General features: G+C 39.8%; 2 protein-coding genes across 8 annotated transcripts in view; one reads left to right on the top strand and one right to left on the bottom strand.

The window, feature by feature from the left end:
* BTD (biotinidase) overlaps positions 1-7,580 on the bottom strand; it is a 30,096-nt gene extending 22,516 nt beyond the window's left edge. The window contains exons 1-2 of one of the 2 annotated variants that reach the window (XM_040480141.1): positions 7,479-7,560; positions 5,312-5,461 (exon numbers count right to left, since the gene is read on the bottom strand). In XM_040480141.1, coding sequence (XP_040336075.1) covers positions 5,312-5,322 — 11 coding nt within the window. In that variant the 5' untranslated portion in view covers positions 5,323-5,461; positions 7,479-7,560. Of the gene's footprint in view, positions 1-5,311; positions 5,462-7,478 lie in introns of both variants that reach the window. The other variant, XM_040480142.1, reaches the window with a different exon arrangement.
* The window catches only part of HACL1 (2-hydroxyacyl-CoA lyase 1), a 92,163-nt gene continuing 84,290 nt past the window's right edge, over positions 5,890-13,762 (top strand). For 5 of the 6 annotated variants that reach the window (XR_005792041.1, XR_005792042.1, XR_005792043.1 and 2 more), the window contains exons 1-3: positions 7,576-7,881; positions 8,074-8,178; positions 13,629-13,669. Coding sequence is in view for 1 of the 6 variants with exons in the window: in XM_040480140.1 (XP_040336074.1) it covers positions 7,792-7,881; positions 8,074-8,178; positions 13,629-13,669 (236 nt within the window). In the remaining 5 variants the exon portion in view is untranslated. Of the gene's footprint in view, positions 6,145-7,575; positions 7,882-8,073; positions 8,179-13,628; positions 13,670-13,762 lie in introns of those variants that run through there. The other variant, XR_005792045.1, reaches the window with a different exon arrangement.

The following is a 13,762-nucleotide window of genomic DNA, read 5'->3' on the forward strand; positions in this document are numbered from 1 at the left end:
TCTGAGCCATCAGCCCAGAGCCCGACGCGGGGCTCGAACTCACGGACCGCGAGATCGTGACCTGGCTGAAGTCGGACGCTTAACCGACTGCGCCACCCAGGCGCCCCTTCTTTTTTTTTTTTTTTTTTTTTTAATTTTTTTTTTTTTCAACGTTTATTTATTTTTGGGACAGAGAGAGACATAGCATGAACGGGGGAGGGGCAGAGAGTGACTCTCACTCTTAAACACAAATGTAGAAAGTCTAAATAAAAATAATAGCAAACTGAATTATGCAATGTATAAGAAGAAAATCATCATCATGACCAAACGAGGTTTATCACAAGAATGATAAAGCATTTAATATGAAAAAGTATATCAACTTAATTCACTGTATTAACAGGTTAAATGAAATAAAAATGCCACTTATCAGTGCTTCTTATCTATATTGTACTGGAGGTCTTAGGTAGTGCATTAAGCTAAGAAAAAGAAATAGAAAAGATAAAAGACCAAGAAAAGAAAAAACAAACTTTCATTGATTCTATGATTATCTACAAAGAAATCCAAGAGAATCCATAAACAAATTATTATAATTAATATGAAAGTATAGTAAAATAGTTAATTTAAGACCAACATACGAAAATTAATTGCATTCTAATACAGTGGCCCCCTAAAACTAGAAAATGCAAAAAAATCAATAAAAAGTTAGGTGCTTAGGAATAAATATAGCAAGTATAATGAAATATTTTTATTGAAAGACATTAAAGAAGAATAAAATAAATGGAGAGATATGCTTATGGCAAAAAGACTCAATAATATAAAGACATTGTTGTATCCAAATTAATCTATAAATTCAATATAATTCCAATTGAAATTCTAATGAGTATTAAACTGGAATGTGATAAACTGATTCTATAATAATAGAAAAAGACCATGAATAGATCTGGTAGGCAGAATAACGGCCCTTTAAAGACATTCTAATCCCCAGAACCTGTGAGTATGTTGGGTTACATGGCAAAAGGGAATTAAAGTTGCTAAAGATGCTAAAGTTGCCTGGGTGGCTCGGTTGGTTAAGCATCCAACTCTTGATTTTGGCTCAGGTCATGATCCCAGCATCATGGGATTGAGCCCACATTAGGCTCCATGCTGAGTGTGAAGCCTGCTTCACACATATACACACATATATACATATACACACATATACACACACACATATATATATATACACACACATATATACATATATACATATATATATACATACACATATATATACATATATATATTATATATGTGTGTATATGTATTTTTAAAGGTTGCTAAAGAGCTGACTGTAAAATAGACATTATCCTGGAGTATGTAGGTAGGCTCAATGCAATCACCAGTGCCTTTATGAGTGAAAGTAGAAGAGGGAGAACCAGAGGGATGGTAGCATGAGAAGGTTTAGGCCTGATATTGTTCACATTGCCAAGAATGTGGGAAGCCTCTAGAAGCTAGAAGGAGTCTCTTTTAAGGCCTCCACAAAGGAACGCAGTCCTGCCAGCATTTTGATATTATCCCAGGGAGACCCATTTCAGACTTCTGAACTATAGAGCTATAAGATAATGCATTTATGTTGTTTTTAAGCCACCAAATTTGTGGTAATCTGTTATAGCAGCAATAGGACATTATAGCAACTGACAAGGTGTTTTCAAAAGAACAAAAGAGAAGGACTTCCCTACCAACATAAGACTTATTTCAAAAAAATTAAGAAAGAGCAGAGTACAGAGACAGACCACATACATATATGGAAACTTGATATATAACAGAGATGACACTATGGATCATTGGGATAAGAATGAACTATACCATAAACGGAAAATGGATATTTTGGGTAACTGACTAGCAAAAATGGCTAGCAATGATTCCTCTCTCCATATTCATGTTTCTTTATCATGTCACTTTTAATGCCATCTTAGTCAGAGTCTGAACTCGGCCGTGTAACTTGCTTTAGCTGATAGGATGTTAGCAACCATGATATACAAAGGTTCCACAATGGGGTTTGTCCCCTTTTGCAATCTGCTGCCACCATCTGAAGAAGCCCAGGGACACCTGTTGAATGATGAGAGATAACTGGTTCAGTAGCAATATACCTGCCACCCCAGTGGGTAACCAGTCAGCTTCCAGTGGCAGAGTGACCTAGCAACTGACCACGGGCACATGAAGGAGCCCAGCTGAGTCCAGCCTCACAAGACTATAAATTAAATAAATGGTCATTGTTTTAAGTCACTGAGTTTTAGAGTGATTAATTACACAGCAAATCTAATTGATATAGATATTATGTGGAAAAAAACCCCTTGGAATGATACCTTCCATCACATGTAGAAATCAATTCCAGGTAGGCTAAACTTTTTGATGAAAATATAGAAAAATAAATCTCATCCCAGGTTAAGGAATATTTTCTCAAGATACAAAGAGTATAAAACAGAAAGGAAAAGAATTGTCAAATGTGACCACACCCCAAAACCACACAACTTTGCACCTCAAAAGTAACTATAAACAAAGTTAAAAGACAAAGCATAAGCATTCAGAATATATAAAGAATATCTACAAATAAATAAGAAAAAGATAAACAATCCATAAAGAAATGGGCAAAAGATATAAAAGAGGCAATTGACAGAATAAGAAAACCCAGATGGCATATCTATACCTGTATCTTCATTAGTAGTCAGGGAAATGCATATGAGAAGCCATTTCACATTCACGTAGATTGGCAAAAATTTAAAATTTCATGATTGAGAATGTGGAGAAAGGGGAGCTCTTATAAACAGAATGTGGGAATATCAATTGGTACAGTAACTTTGGAGACCAATTTGGCAATATCTAGTAACACTGATGTGACCCGCCCCTAGCCACATACACATAAAAACTCACACAGGCACACCAGGGGACATGCAAAAATGTTTAGAGAAATTTGTTTATAACAATGAAAAGTTAAAGATAACCTAAATGTCCATCCAGTAAAGAATGGATAATGTGAGGGGTGCCTGGGTGGCTCAGTCGTTTAAATGTTCAACTTTGGCTCAGGTCATGGTCTCATGGTTCCTGAGTTTGAGTCCCACATCAAGCTCTGTGCTCAGAGCCTGGAGCCTGCTTCAGATTCTGTGCCTCCCTCTCTCTCTCTCTGCCCCTCCCCCGCTCATGCTCTGTCTCTCTCTGTCTCAAAAGTAAATAAAAACATTAAAAAACTTAAAAAAAAAAGAGAATGCCTAATGTGGGAATTATAAACACCAAATTCAAGATAGTGGTTACCTCTATGGCACAGCGGGTGGAAAATGCACTGGGGAAGGGATCCACAGGGAGCTTCACTGTATTTTTAATGAATTTCTTGACCTCGGGGCTGGGTACATGTGTATGAATCTATCTCTGTTCCCATTCATGGGTTTGAAAGATGCCATAAATGTTAAATATAAACAAACTTTAAAGTGAATAAAACAATATGTCACAGGTAAGCTCTGAAGGGGAACTCAAAGGTTATGACACAGAAGGAAGTTCAAGGGCCTAAACTCTTAATCAGGAAGATGTCCCTCACCTGGGATTACACCCCAGCCGTTCCATTCAGAACCCCGGGAATCATTCAGAGATTCTGCCCCAGAGTGGATTCTTTGTTTTGCTCACATGAGGAACAGATTAAAAGCAAAACAAAACAATAAGGTACACTTTTAAAAGCTAAGGAAAGGGACTGTAATGAAGGCTAATGGCAAAACAGAAGAAACAAATGAAAACAGAAGCATTGAACTATTGCTACCACTTTTCATAAGTGATAGCTGTCCCCCACCCCACCCCCACCATGGGCCACCCCCAAGTGTGGGGTTCTATCATACTGAGAAATATTGGATTACGGTTTCTAAGCCACTTGAGATAAATCTCTTACATCCTCATAGCATGACACACAGTTGTCACCATTTTCTGGTGCGCTTTACATAAAGTAACATGTTTATTAGTGATTTAATGATTGCTGAAGTCAAACCACCCCAAATTTAAATTGGAAAAAAAAACAAACAAACAACCAAACACACAATGGACGAAGACACAGCAATAAGAGGGACACAATGTTTCTTCAGTTTCTGCCCAACTGCGTTTCCCACTCCAGGTCTGGGTCTAGCTGGCATTCAAATGTAGAGAAAAGGTGCTTCTGTGTCCTAGCCAAGGGCAGAAATCCAACCTTTCTCTAGGTCACAGACAACTGGAAAAAAAACCCAGTACCCGTCCCCGAGTACCTGTCTCCCAGTAATAGGCATTAAACCTGTCCCAGACACCTCAATAATAAAACTGCTTTTCACTGGTTTTGCTTCAAGCCTATTTCTGAGCTTTGGTACTTTGCAGTCCATCAATTTAATGAGAAGCAAAGATCAACTTAACCTATTTTATTCAAAGAACATTTTATTTTATATTTTATTTTCTGCTCTAATTATGTTCACACATTTTTTTTATAGCACATTTCTTGCTGTACGGTTTTCAGTGTTGGTTTTAAAAAGAGTATTCTACATAGATATCCTTTTTTCTTTTTGTTATTGTTGCTTGCTCTTTGTTTTTAAGGTACTTAGTTTCCGCTTTCTTTTATTTCAGCCAATTTTCTTTTCTTTTCAGCCATTCTATAATATATCACAAATAACCCTAATTCATTTCTTCACTTGATAACCAAACACTTCACATCTTGACAACATAGGTTTGTGAGACAATTTCTTATAGGTTCAGCGGGTGTTTTGCTTTTTAAATAATCACAAGGATTTTTAGTGTCTTTGTTTACTGAAATTAAAACATACTATCATAATTTGGGGGCCTGAGGAGTTACTATTACTTTTAGAAACTGCCTTTAGAGAATATATTTTCTCTAGGCACTATATTTGCAACTCTTAATAAGTTACCTGGTTGCCTGGATATTCTCTTTACCCAGATGAACTTGGGCATAGACACTTTGATGACCACCTCTGCTCTTTGTTTGTTTATTATTTTATTTCTTTAAGTAGCCTTCACACCCAGCACGAAGCCCAATGTGGGGCTTGAACTCATGACCATGAGATCAAGACCTGAGCTGAGATCAAGAGTCAGACACTTAACCAACTGAGGCACCCAGTCATCCCAGCTCTGTGCTTTAGAGAGCATATTATCATTGTGTTAGCCTTTTCTTAAAAAAAAAAACAACAAAAAAAACAACTCAGACTTATTCCTCCTTTGACCTCATTCCATGGATAAAGAAACAAAACCAAACAAAAAAATTCCAATAAAACATGCACCAAATAAAATTCCATGCCTACCACCAATCAAAGTAATAAAGAATGTGGTTAATGCTTACAAAGTTTGCATGGAAGGGCCTGGATAAATCACAGCAGAATCCTGTAATCACAACTGGAGGAAAGGAGTTGCTCTCAGGGCTTGCTAATCCTGGGGACAAGGATCACTTCTGCTGAATCATCCGACCAAGTACACAGTGGAACGTTGTACCCTGAACCAAAGATACAAAGGTGAAAGCAAGTTTAAATAGTCTCATTGACTTTTCCCCTTGCTAAAGGCCAGAATCCAGTCAGTTGAGAATTTATCCTTTTTGTAAAACCCATTAATCTAAATTCAGGGGACTTGTTCCAATTCATGGCACAGTTTTCACCACACTTTATGTGGAGTCATTTTGTCCATGATTGTTTTGACACAGAAGTAGACACAAGGTCCCATGAATGGACTAAGGATCTACACGGTCTGTGCTGCCAATGTCAAACAAGTAGCCTTGAACCTGTAAATCCAAACGAATCAACAGTATTACTTTGGTAACAGGCAGTCACACATTTCATTGTTAACTAATGCCTCAACCATGAATACAGAGCTAGGGGTTCCCAAGTCAGGCTGCAAATCAAAATTAGGTAGCAGCTTTAAAAAATATATAGGTGCCTAACTTGTCCTAACTCACTGATTCAGAAGATGTGGTGTAGGGCCTAAGCAACTGCATTTTTAAAAAGCTTTCCAAGTGATTCTGATACAATGTTAGTACAGACTCTCACATAGGTGTTGATATAAACAATACTACCTGATAGAGGAGGTCCATGCTTCTCAGAGACGGGAGACAAAGAACAGGACTATTCAAAGCCACACAAAGAACATTTTGCATCTTTCTGGAACATCAATTTCACTTGACTGGTAAGCTTAAAATGTCATTTTTATTTTGGGTGGCAATTACATAGGTATAGCCAATTATCAAAACTTCTTTATGACCTGTACATTTAATTGCATGTTTATTTTACCTCATAAAAAGATAATATTTATATTAAAATATGGATACATTTTGGAGTGGAAATGCAACACCTGCATTTATATTTTAGAGGAACTCTGAGACATCAAAGAAATCTCCCACTTTGATCGGCTACCTTAGGCTAGGTCCCCTATCCAGGGAGGTAACTATTTCACTCTCTTGTCTTTAGAGTGGGAGGTTAGGGCTTGAACCGCCAAAAAGACCTTTTGGAAGGGCCCATGACTACAGTTGGAAAATCTCTGGATTTAGAAATCCTTTCACTTCCAGTGCTTTTCATTCATTCCTCTACCCATGATCCACTCCCTTCTCCTCTACCTTCCACATATTACTTGCCTTTTTGCTTTGAAACACTCCAAATCCTCAAAAATTTAAAGTTCCACTCTTTGTTATGGAGATTTTATTACTGAACCGGTGGTTTCAGGACCTGGACGGAAACCACACCCTCAGAAATTGCACTACAAACATCTTTTTCGCTCAAAAATGCGTTTTAAAAGGTTATCAAGCTACAGGGACTGGTGGTAGACAGGCACTAAATCTAAAAATTATGAAAACCCCCATTTCCTGATTTTGGAAAGACAAGAATGGAGAGTGGAGAGGAAGAGTGGGCTAGTCGCAAGGGTTAGAGAAAACAATGGTCAAATGTAACTAGGTTCAAGGGGGTCCTTCTTGTCTCTTGTAGCCTAAGGGCTAAACAGTGAATAGAGTACAAGCTGGGGATTCTGAAGAATGGGATGGATTCAATGGCTCTGGGCAAAATTACGTTGTCTTTTGGTTAGGAAATTCGGTGTCCCATGTATATTGGGATAAAGAGCAAATCCGTTTATGGATTTAACTGACGTGTACTATTGACTATGTTTCACGAACTACATAGTTGTGAAACTTCTTTAGTTACAAAAGAGTGTGTCAACCATAAAGCGTGTAGTAAACGCCTAGTACACAGCAGACGTACAAGCACAATACGACCGAAACTCAACTTTGCACTAGGCTAGGCTCCACCCAGCCCACCCGGGTCCCAGCAGCCTTTGCGAAACCTGTCTAGGCCCTTAGGGCGCCCGGGGGGGGGGGGGGCGGAGGCGAGAGCTCCCGCCAATCCCCCTTCCAGTAGTGCTCCTAGCCCTCCTTCCGCTCCTCTGCGTGTGCTCCACTCGCCTTAGCGAACCCCCAAATGCCTCCGGAGGGTAGGCACAGAGGAGCTAGAGGCCTCAGAGGTTCCGCGTCTCACCTGCTGGGCATAGGTCTCAGCCTCCTGCTAGTCCCGCCTCCTTCTGGCACTCTGGCCCCGCGAATGGAGGAGCTGGAAAAAGGGCACGGCTCTGATTGGAGGAGTGTGTTTACATTCTTAACTCACGCTGCGAGCGGACGGATTTAAGCCCCGCCTTTTCCTTCCCGCTTTTCAAATTGGTTGGTTGCCTTCCTCTTTGTCAGTCAGAGGAGCGGTTTCCACAATTGGTGAGCGGCTGTCCCCCCGACTTTATTTTGCTGGGCGTCTACGTGTCAGCTTGATTGCGAGAGTATCTCGAAGTTTTAGGTGGAAGATGTTGGAGACTAACAGAGCCGCAGGTAGCGACGGAGACGAGGAGCAGGTTTCTGGTGCTGAAGTCATCGCCCAGGCCCTGAAAACGCAAGTACGGTGGACTCTCCTACGGAAGCCGGCGGGGGGGGGGGGCGGGGGGCGGAGACGTTGTCTTGGAGACAAGGAGAGCGGTGCGGTGCGGTGGGAGGTGGGGAGGTTTTCCTTGAGGCTTTCCTTTTAGCGCCCCGGGAGGGAACGGTGTGGCGCGGGCCCGGGCATTTACTCCCCTGTTCTTGGCCCCCAGGATGTGGAGTACATGTTTGGCATCGTAGGCATCCCAGTGACCGAAATCGCCGTTGCGGCCCAGAAGATGGGCATCAGATATGTTGGGATGAGGAATGAGCAAGCGGTGAGTATGGACAGTGGGGGGCCGAAAGCGTTATTGGGAATGATTGATAATAGCAGCAGATATTCATCGCAGACACTCAGCCCTTACCACCGTTCTTCAGGCAGACCAAGCGCAGCAATCCTGTGAAGCAAGAACTGTTTTTGTTAATCCTAGTTGACACAGAGAGGTTGAGTAATTTGCCCGAGGTGACACGTTGCTAGTGTCAGAAGCCAGGATTTGAACCCAAGTATTCTGGGGTCTGAAGTCCATGCTCTTGACACTACACCGGGTCGTTCTCTGCCAAGTCTAGAGCGTTGGAACTGAAAGGGACACTTTTCCTGGTCTGAATTCAGTCCCTCTGTCCTCTCATAACTACCTGTTATGATGTATCTCTTTCTGTGTATTATTTGTCTGGTCTGACTTCCCTATTAAGCTGTGAGATCCAGGAGAGTGGGGATATTATTTCTTCTTGACACATCTGTATCCCCAGTGCCTAGCACATGATAGGTGCTCAGGCCTTTCCTAGAGATGAATGGGTGAAGGCCAAGGCTCTCATGTTATATGGTAGGTGGCCCTGCAAGGTAATAGGTTCACAAATGGTAAAGCCATGATTAGAACTCTGGTGTCCTAAATCCCAGTCCAGTCCTCCTTCCACTGCATCATGCAACCACTCTTCTTCGAGGCTTATTTGGAAGCAAAAGAAAGGAAGATGAGACATTTTGTCAACCCAGTCTCAGTGCTTACTATGTGCTGGTTTCAAAGATCAAGAAACTACTTCTGCAGCGTCATATCCTGTCAGTCCATCTAAAGCTAAGTATTCCTGCTTTTTGCTCTCACTGTTTGTTGCTCTCTAATTCAGGCTCTTACCATCTGTTGCCCAGACAGCTGCCTTGACCTCCCTAAGTGGTACCCTTTCTCTGCCATCACATGTAGGCTCCTAGAGAGCAGGAGTTGTAGTTCATTTGTTATATCCCCGGAGTGCCTGGCTTGTTTGGGGCTTTTGCATGATGTAAATGCTTACCACATTGTTTATTAATTCAATGGCAGGCCTTAAGTGTAAGATTTGAGGAGTATGGGTTTTTTAAAATCTTAAATCAGGTCTTGAGTTTGTATCATTTCTTTTTTCTTAGTTGGAACAATATTCTATTCTGTCGTCTATGTGAGAAAATAAGGCTATTGACCTATTAATAAGTCAGTAAGTAAAATGTAATAAAATAACTTATATTTTACTGTTTTTTATGAAGGTGGAATGTTTTGTTTCTTCTTCAAACACCAAATATTTATTGAGTACATACCAGGTACTGGTGTGTAAGTCTTCTTCTGACTATTGGAATGAGTCACATGACTGAGGGAAATATATATCAGGAATGTCTTACAGGTATCTGAAACCCATGTCTGATTTTGAATTCACTACCTTTCCCCTCCAGATTGGCTCTTCCCTCTGTATTCATGATTTGAGTCAGTGGCACTGTGATTCACCTAGTCAGTCAAGCAAGCCCAAATCTAGAGGGTTATATTTCAATATTTCCTTCAGGAACCAGGTTTAGTTGTGATCTTTAAGTTTGGGAAGGTGAGGTAATTATAATAGTATAATTATAAATGTATGTATAAGGGGCACCTGGGCGACTCAGTCAGCTAAGCATCCAACTCCTGATTTTGACTTAGGTCATGATCTCATGATTCATGAGATCGAGCCCCATGTCTAGCTCTGGGCTAACAGGGTAGAGTCTGCTTGGGATTCTCTCTCCCTCTCGCTGCCCCTCTCTGGCTCACGTGCATTCTCTCTCTCTCTCTGAAAAATAAATAAATAAAACAAAAAATGTGTGTATAAGGAATGGTGCATATAGGGGCGCCTGGGTGGCTCAGTCGGTTAAGTGTCTGACTTCAGCTCAGGTCATGATCTTGTGGTTCATGGGTTCGAGACCCTGTCGGGCTCTGTGCTGACAGCTCATAGCCTGGAGTCTGCTTCAGATTTTGTGTCTCCCTCTCTCTTTTTCCCTTCCCTGCTTGCACTCTATCTGTCTCTGTCCCTTTCTCTCAAAAAAAAAAAAAAAAAAAAAAAATATATATATATATATATATATGTATAAAGGAATGGTGCACATAAAAGATGACTGGTTCTCTCTGAGTGGGACAGAGAAGATTACCTGTGAAGGCAAGGTTTGTTCATGCTGTTCCATCAAAATAGCTTAAAGGCACAATGAGCTGTGAGACTGAATAGGTAGACTAAGGGGAGGTTGTAGAAAGTCTATGGCTGGAAAAGGAATGTGGACTTTTTTAGTAGGCATTGAATGAGACCTGAAAGGTTTTTCGAAATAGGTGGGAGACATAATTAGATATGTACTCTAGAAATCATGGTAGTACAGAGTATGGATCAGCAGGGCAGCTTGAAGTTTTGTTTCAGTCCCTGTAATCTCAGTGGAGGGCCTCCATAGGTCCCAGGTGCTTTACTGGACATATGGAATGTGGAGATGAATGACATACTTTCCTTGTACTTGAGGAGCTTATAACCTGGCTGTGGAGACAGACATAAACAGACAATTTTATTATAATGTGATAAGTGCTATGATAGAGATATATTCTGGGTGCTATGGAAGTCCAGAAAAGGGTACTCAGCTCAGCCTTAAGCTTCAGAAAAGGTTTCCTGGAGATGATCCCTGAGCTGTCTTGAAGTATGAGTGGGCATTAACCAACTAGGAACGAGAGGACAGGCTCTTCTGGAGATGATTCTTAGATGTGGGCTTGCTTAACTGACTAGGGGGATCCCAGCACCGCTGACTCAGATCGGGAATACAGATGGAAGAACCAATTTGGAGGGAAAAGGTAATGAATGCAAATTTGATGACTGAGATGCCTGTAGGACGTTCCCAGTACGTAGTCCCCTCAGTCAACCTGACTCTTCACAGTACGGTACTCAGGAAGACTTAACTAGTGCCTGAATTCAAGGTGATGACAGGGTGATGAAAGGAGAGTGTGAGAACAGATTCAGAAGCCATTCAAGAGGCCGAAGAGGACTTGGCGTCCAATTACACGTTTGTGCTAAAGAGAAAGGTGTAGTTGGTTGTGGATGGTTGTGACCTGGTGGTCTTTCATCAGATCCTTAGCGTGATCAAGACATAACGCTGACTGGCTTTCCAGGGGGGAGGCACACTGTTGGGAATGTGACAGTTACTGAGGACTAACTGTGCAAGCAGTGTTCTGAATGTTTTACATATGTTAACTGATTTCATCCTCAGAGCAGTGCTGTCAGTCATGTTCATTTTATAGAATGTTCATTTTATAGAATGTTCATTTTATAGTTCCTTAAGCCAGGGTACAGAGGAACTTGCCAAAACTACACAGCGGAAAGGAGAGGAGCAAGATTCGAATCAAAACAATTCAGTTCTAGAGTCTGCTCTCTTAAGTACTACACACAGCATTCTGCTTGTGAGTGGAGGTAATTTGGTAGAGAAATACATGTTTTATGATCATAAAAAGAGTTCCTTTCAGCTTTTGACATTTGCTACCAGAAGGATATAATTTTTGGTATATGTTGTTTTGTATTTTGCATTCTGTAGCAATATTTCTTACCCCGCTTTAATAAGTGGACAGTGTTCTTCAGTGTTCAGATTGCACCAGACATTATATTTTATGCACTTGCATTTTTGGAGTTGTCTTATTACTATCCTGTGTGAATTTGGTCTTGTGTGCAAAAGGGAAAGTGATAAGGGCCAGCGGAGAATAGTAACAAAGAAACGGCATGGAGCCTGTGTGCCTTTTCTTAGTTGGGCATATGGTAGTGGTAGCAGTTAAAGATTCTTAAAAATTTATTTTTAATTTTTTTACCCTTATATCCTAAACGTTTATTTAAGTTAAGTCTACTACACATAAAATTGAGTGTTTAGAAAAATATCATTTTTATTACTATTTCTAAAAAAAAAATGAGAAGAAATAATACTAGAAAAAGATGTCTCAGACTAAGAAAAAGGATTTATTTGAGAGAGTATTTAGCAGTTTTTCAGGTTATCTTGTATTTAATTTAGCACCTCCCCTTTTTCCTGTGCAGTTGAAGGGTAGTTTAAAAGTAAAACCTAGGGGTGCCTGGGTGGCGCAGTCGGTTAAGCGTCCGACTTCAGCCAGGTCACGATCTCGCAGTCCGGGAGTTCGAGCCCCGCGTCGGGCTCTGGGCTGATGGCTCAGAGCCTGGAGCCTGTTTCCGATTCTGTGTCTTCCTCTCTCTCTGCCCCTCCCCCGTTCATGCTCTGTCTCTCTCTGTCCCAAAAATAAATAAACGTTGAAAAAAAAATTAAAAAAAAAAAATAAAAGTAAAACCTAACCAGGGTGCCTGGGTGGCTCAGTTTGTTAAGCATCCAACTTCAGCTGATGTCATGATCTCAGGGTTCATGGGTCCAAGCTTCAGATATTCTGTCTTCCTCTCTCTCTGCCCCTCCCCGGCTCCCTCGTCCCCCTCAAAAATAAATAAACATAAAAAAATAAAATAAGAAAGAAAAGTAAAAACTAACCATATGGAGGCCATAAAGGGAATCTCAACAAATCTTCAAAGATTGAAAACATACAGTATATGTAAGCTGACAGCGTAGAAATAAATTCAGTAACAGAAAGATAACTAGAAAATCCCCAAACTTGAAAGTAAAATAACATATTTGATACTTGGTAAACGTTTTTAAGGATTGGTAAAATCTAAAAAACTTTAGGGCAGAGTGGTCAAAAATGAAAGAGAGAAAATACAAATTACTAATAGCAGGAATGAAAAAGGACACATCACTATGAACCCTAACTAACCAATGGGTTGAGGAAGAAATCACAGCAGAAAATAAGAAATATCTTGAATTGAATGATATAGAAAAGATGAGATTTCAAACTTATAAAGTAGAGCTAAAGCAGTTCTTAGAAGAAATAGCTTTAAGTAAATCTATTACCAAAGAAGATTTTTAAAAATCTGTGCTTTAAGCTTATATTTTAAGAAGCTAGAGAAAGAAAACCGAACTAAACCTAAAATGAAAGGAGTAAAATAATGAATACAAGAGCAGAAATCAGTGAAATAGAAAACAACAGTAGAATCTAACAGTAGAATCAACAAAGCCAAAAGTTGGTTCTTTTAAAAGATTAATAAATTTGATAAATCCCTAGCAAGACTGATGAAGAATAAAAGAGAGAAAACATAAATTGCCAATATTAGGATTGAGAGAGAACATTTCTGTTGATCTTGCAGATATTATTAATAATAATCTAAGAGGATATTATTAATAAACTAGATGATATAGACAAATTCCTTGAAACACTAAGAGCTAGATTAGATACCTAAGCCATTACTTGAAATTTACAGGTAGAACATTACTTATTAAAACTGAAAGCATTCCAGTTCCTCCTTTACCACTCTGTTCTAGTTTTTTATTTAATAGTAAATATTTATACATGTACTTACTGTAATGATCCCAGTATGCTTAAGTCCCAGTATTTTTTCTTTGTAGGCTTGTTATGCTGCCTCTGCGATTGGATATCTGACAGGCAGGTAAACTCAAGTCTATGTTTTATTTCTGTTTCTTTTAAAGGCTGTCTTAAACAGAGTTTCTTAAGAAATTACTTTGTGAATATAAAATGGCAA

This window comes from Herpailurus yagouaroundi, unplaced genomic scaffold (assembly GCF_014898765.1).
Source record: "Herpailurus yagouaroundi ecotype Mexico unplaced genomic scaffold, PumYag 159, whole genome shotgun sequence".
Taxonomy (NCBI): domain Eukaryota; kingdom Metazoa; phylum Chordata; class Mammalia; order Carnivora; family Felidae; genus Herpailurus; species Herpailurus yagouaroundi.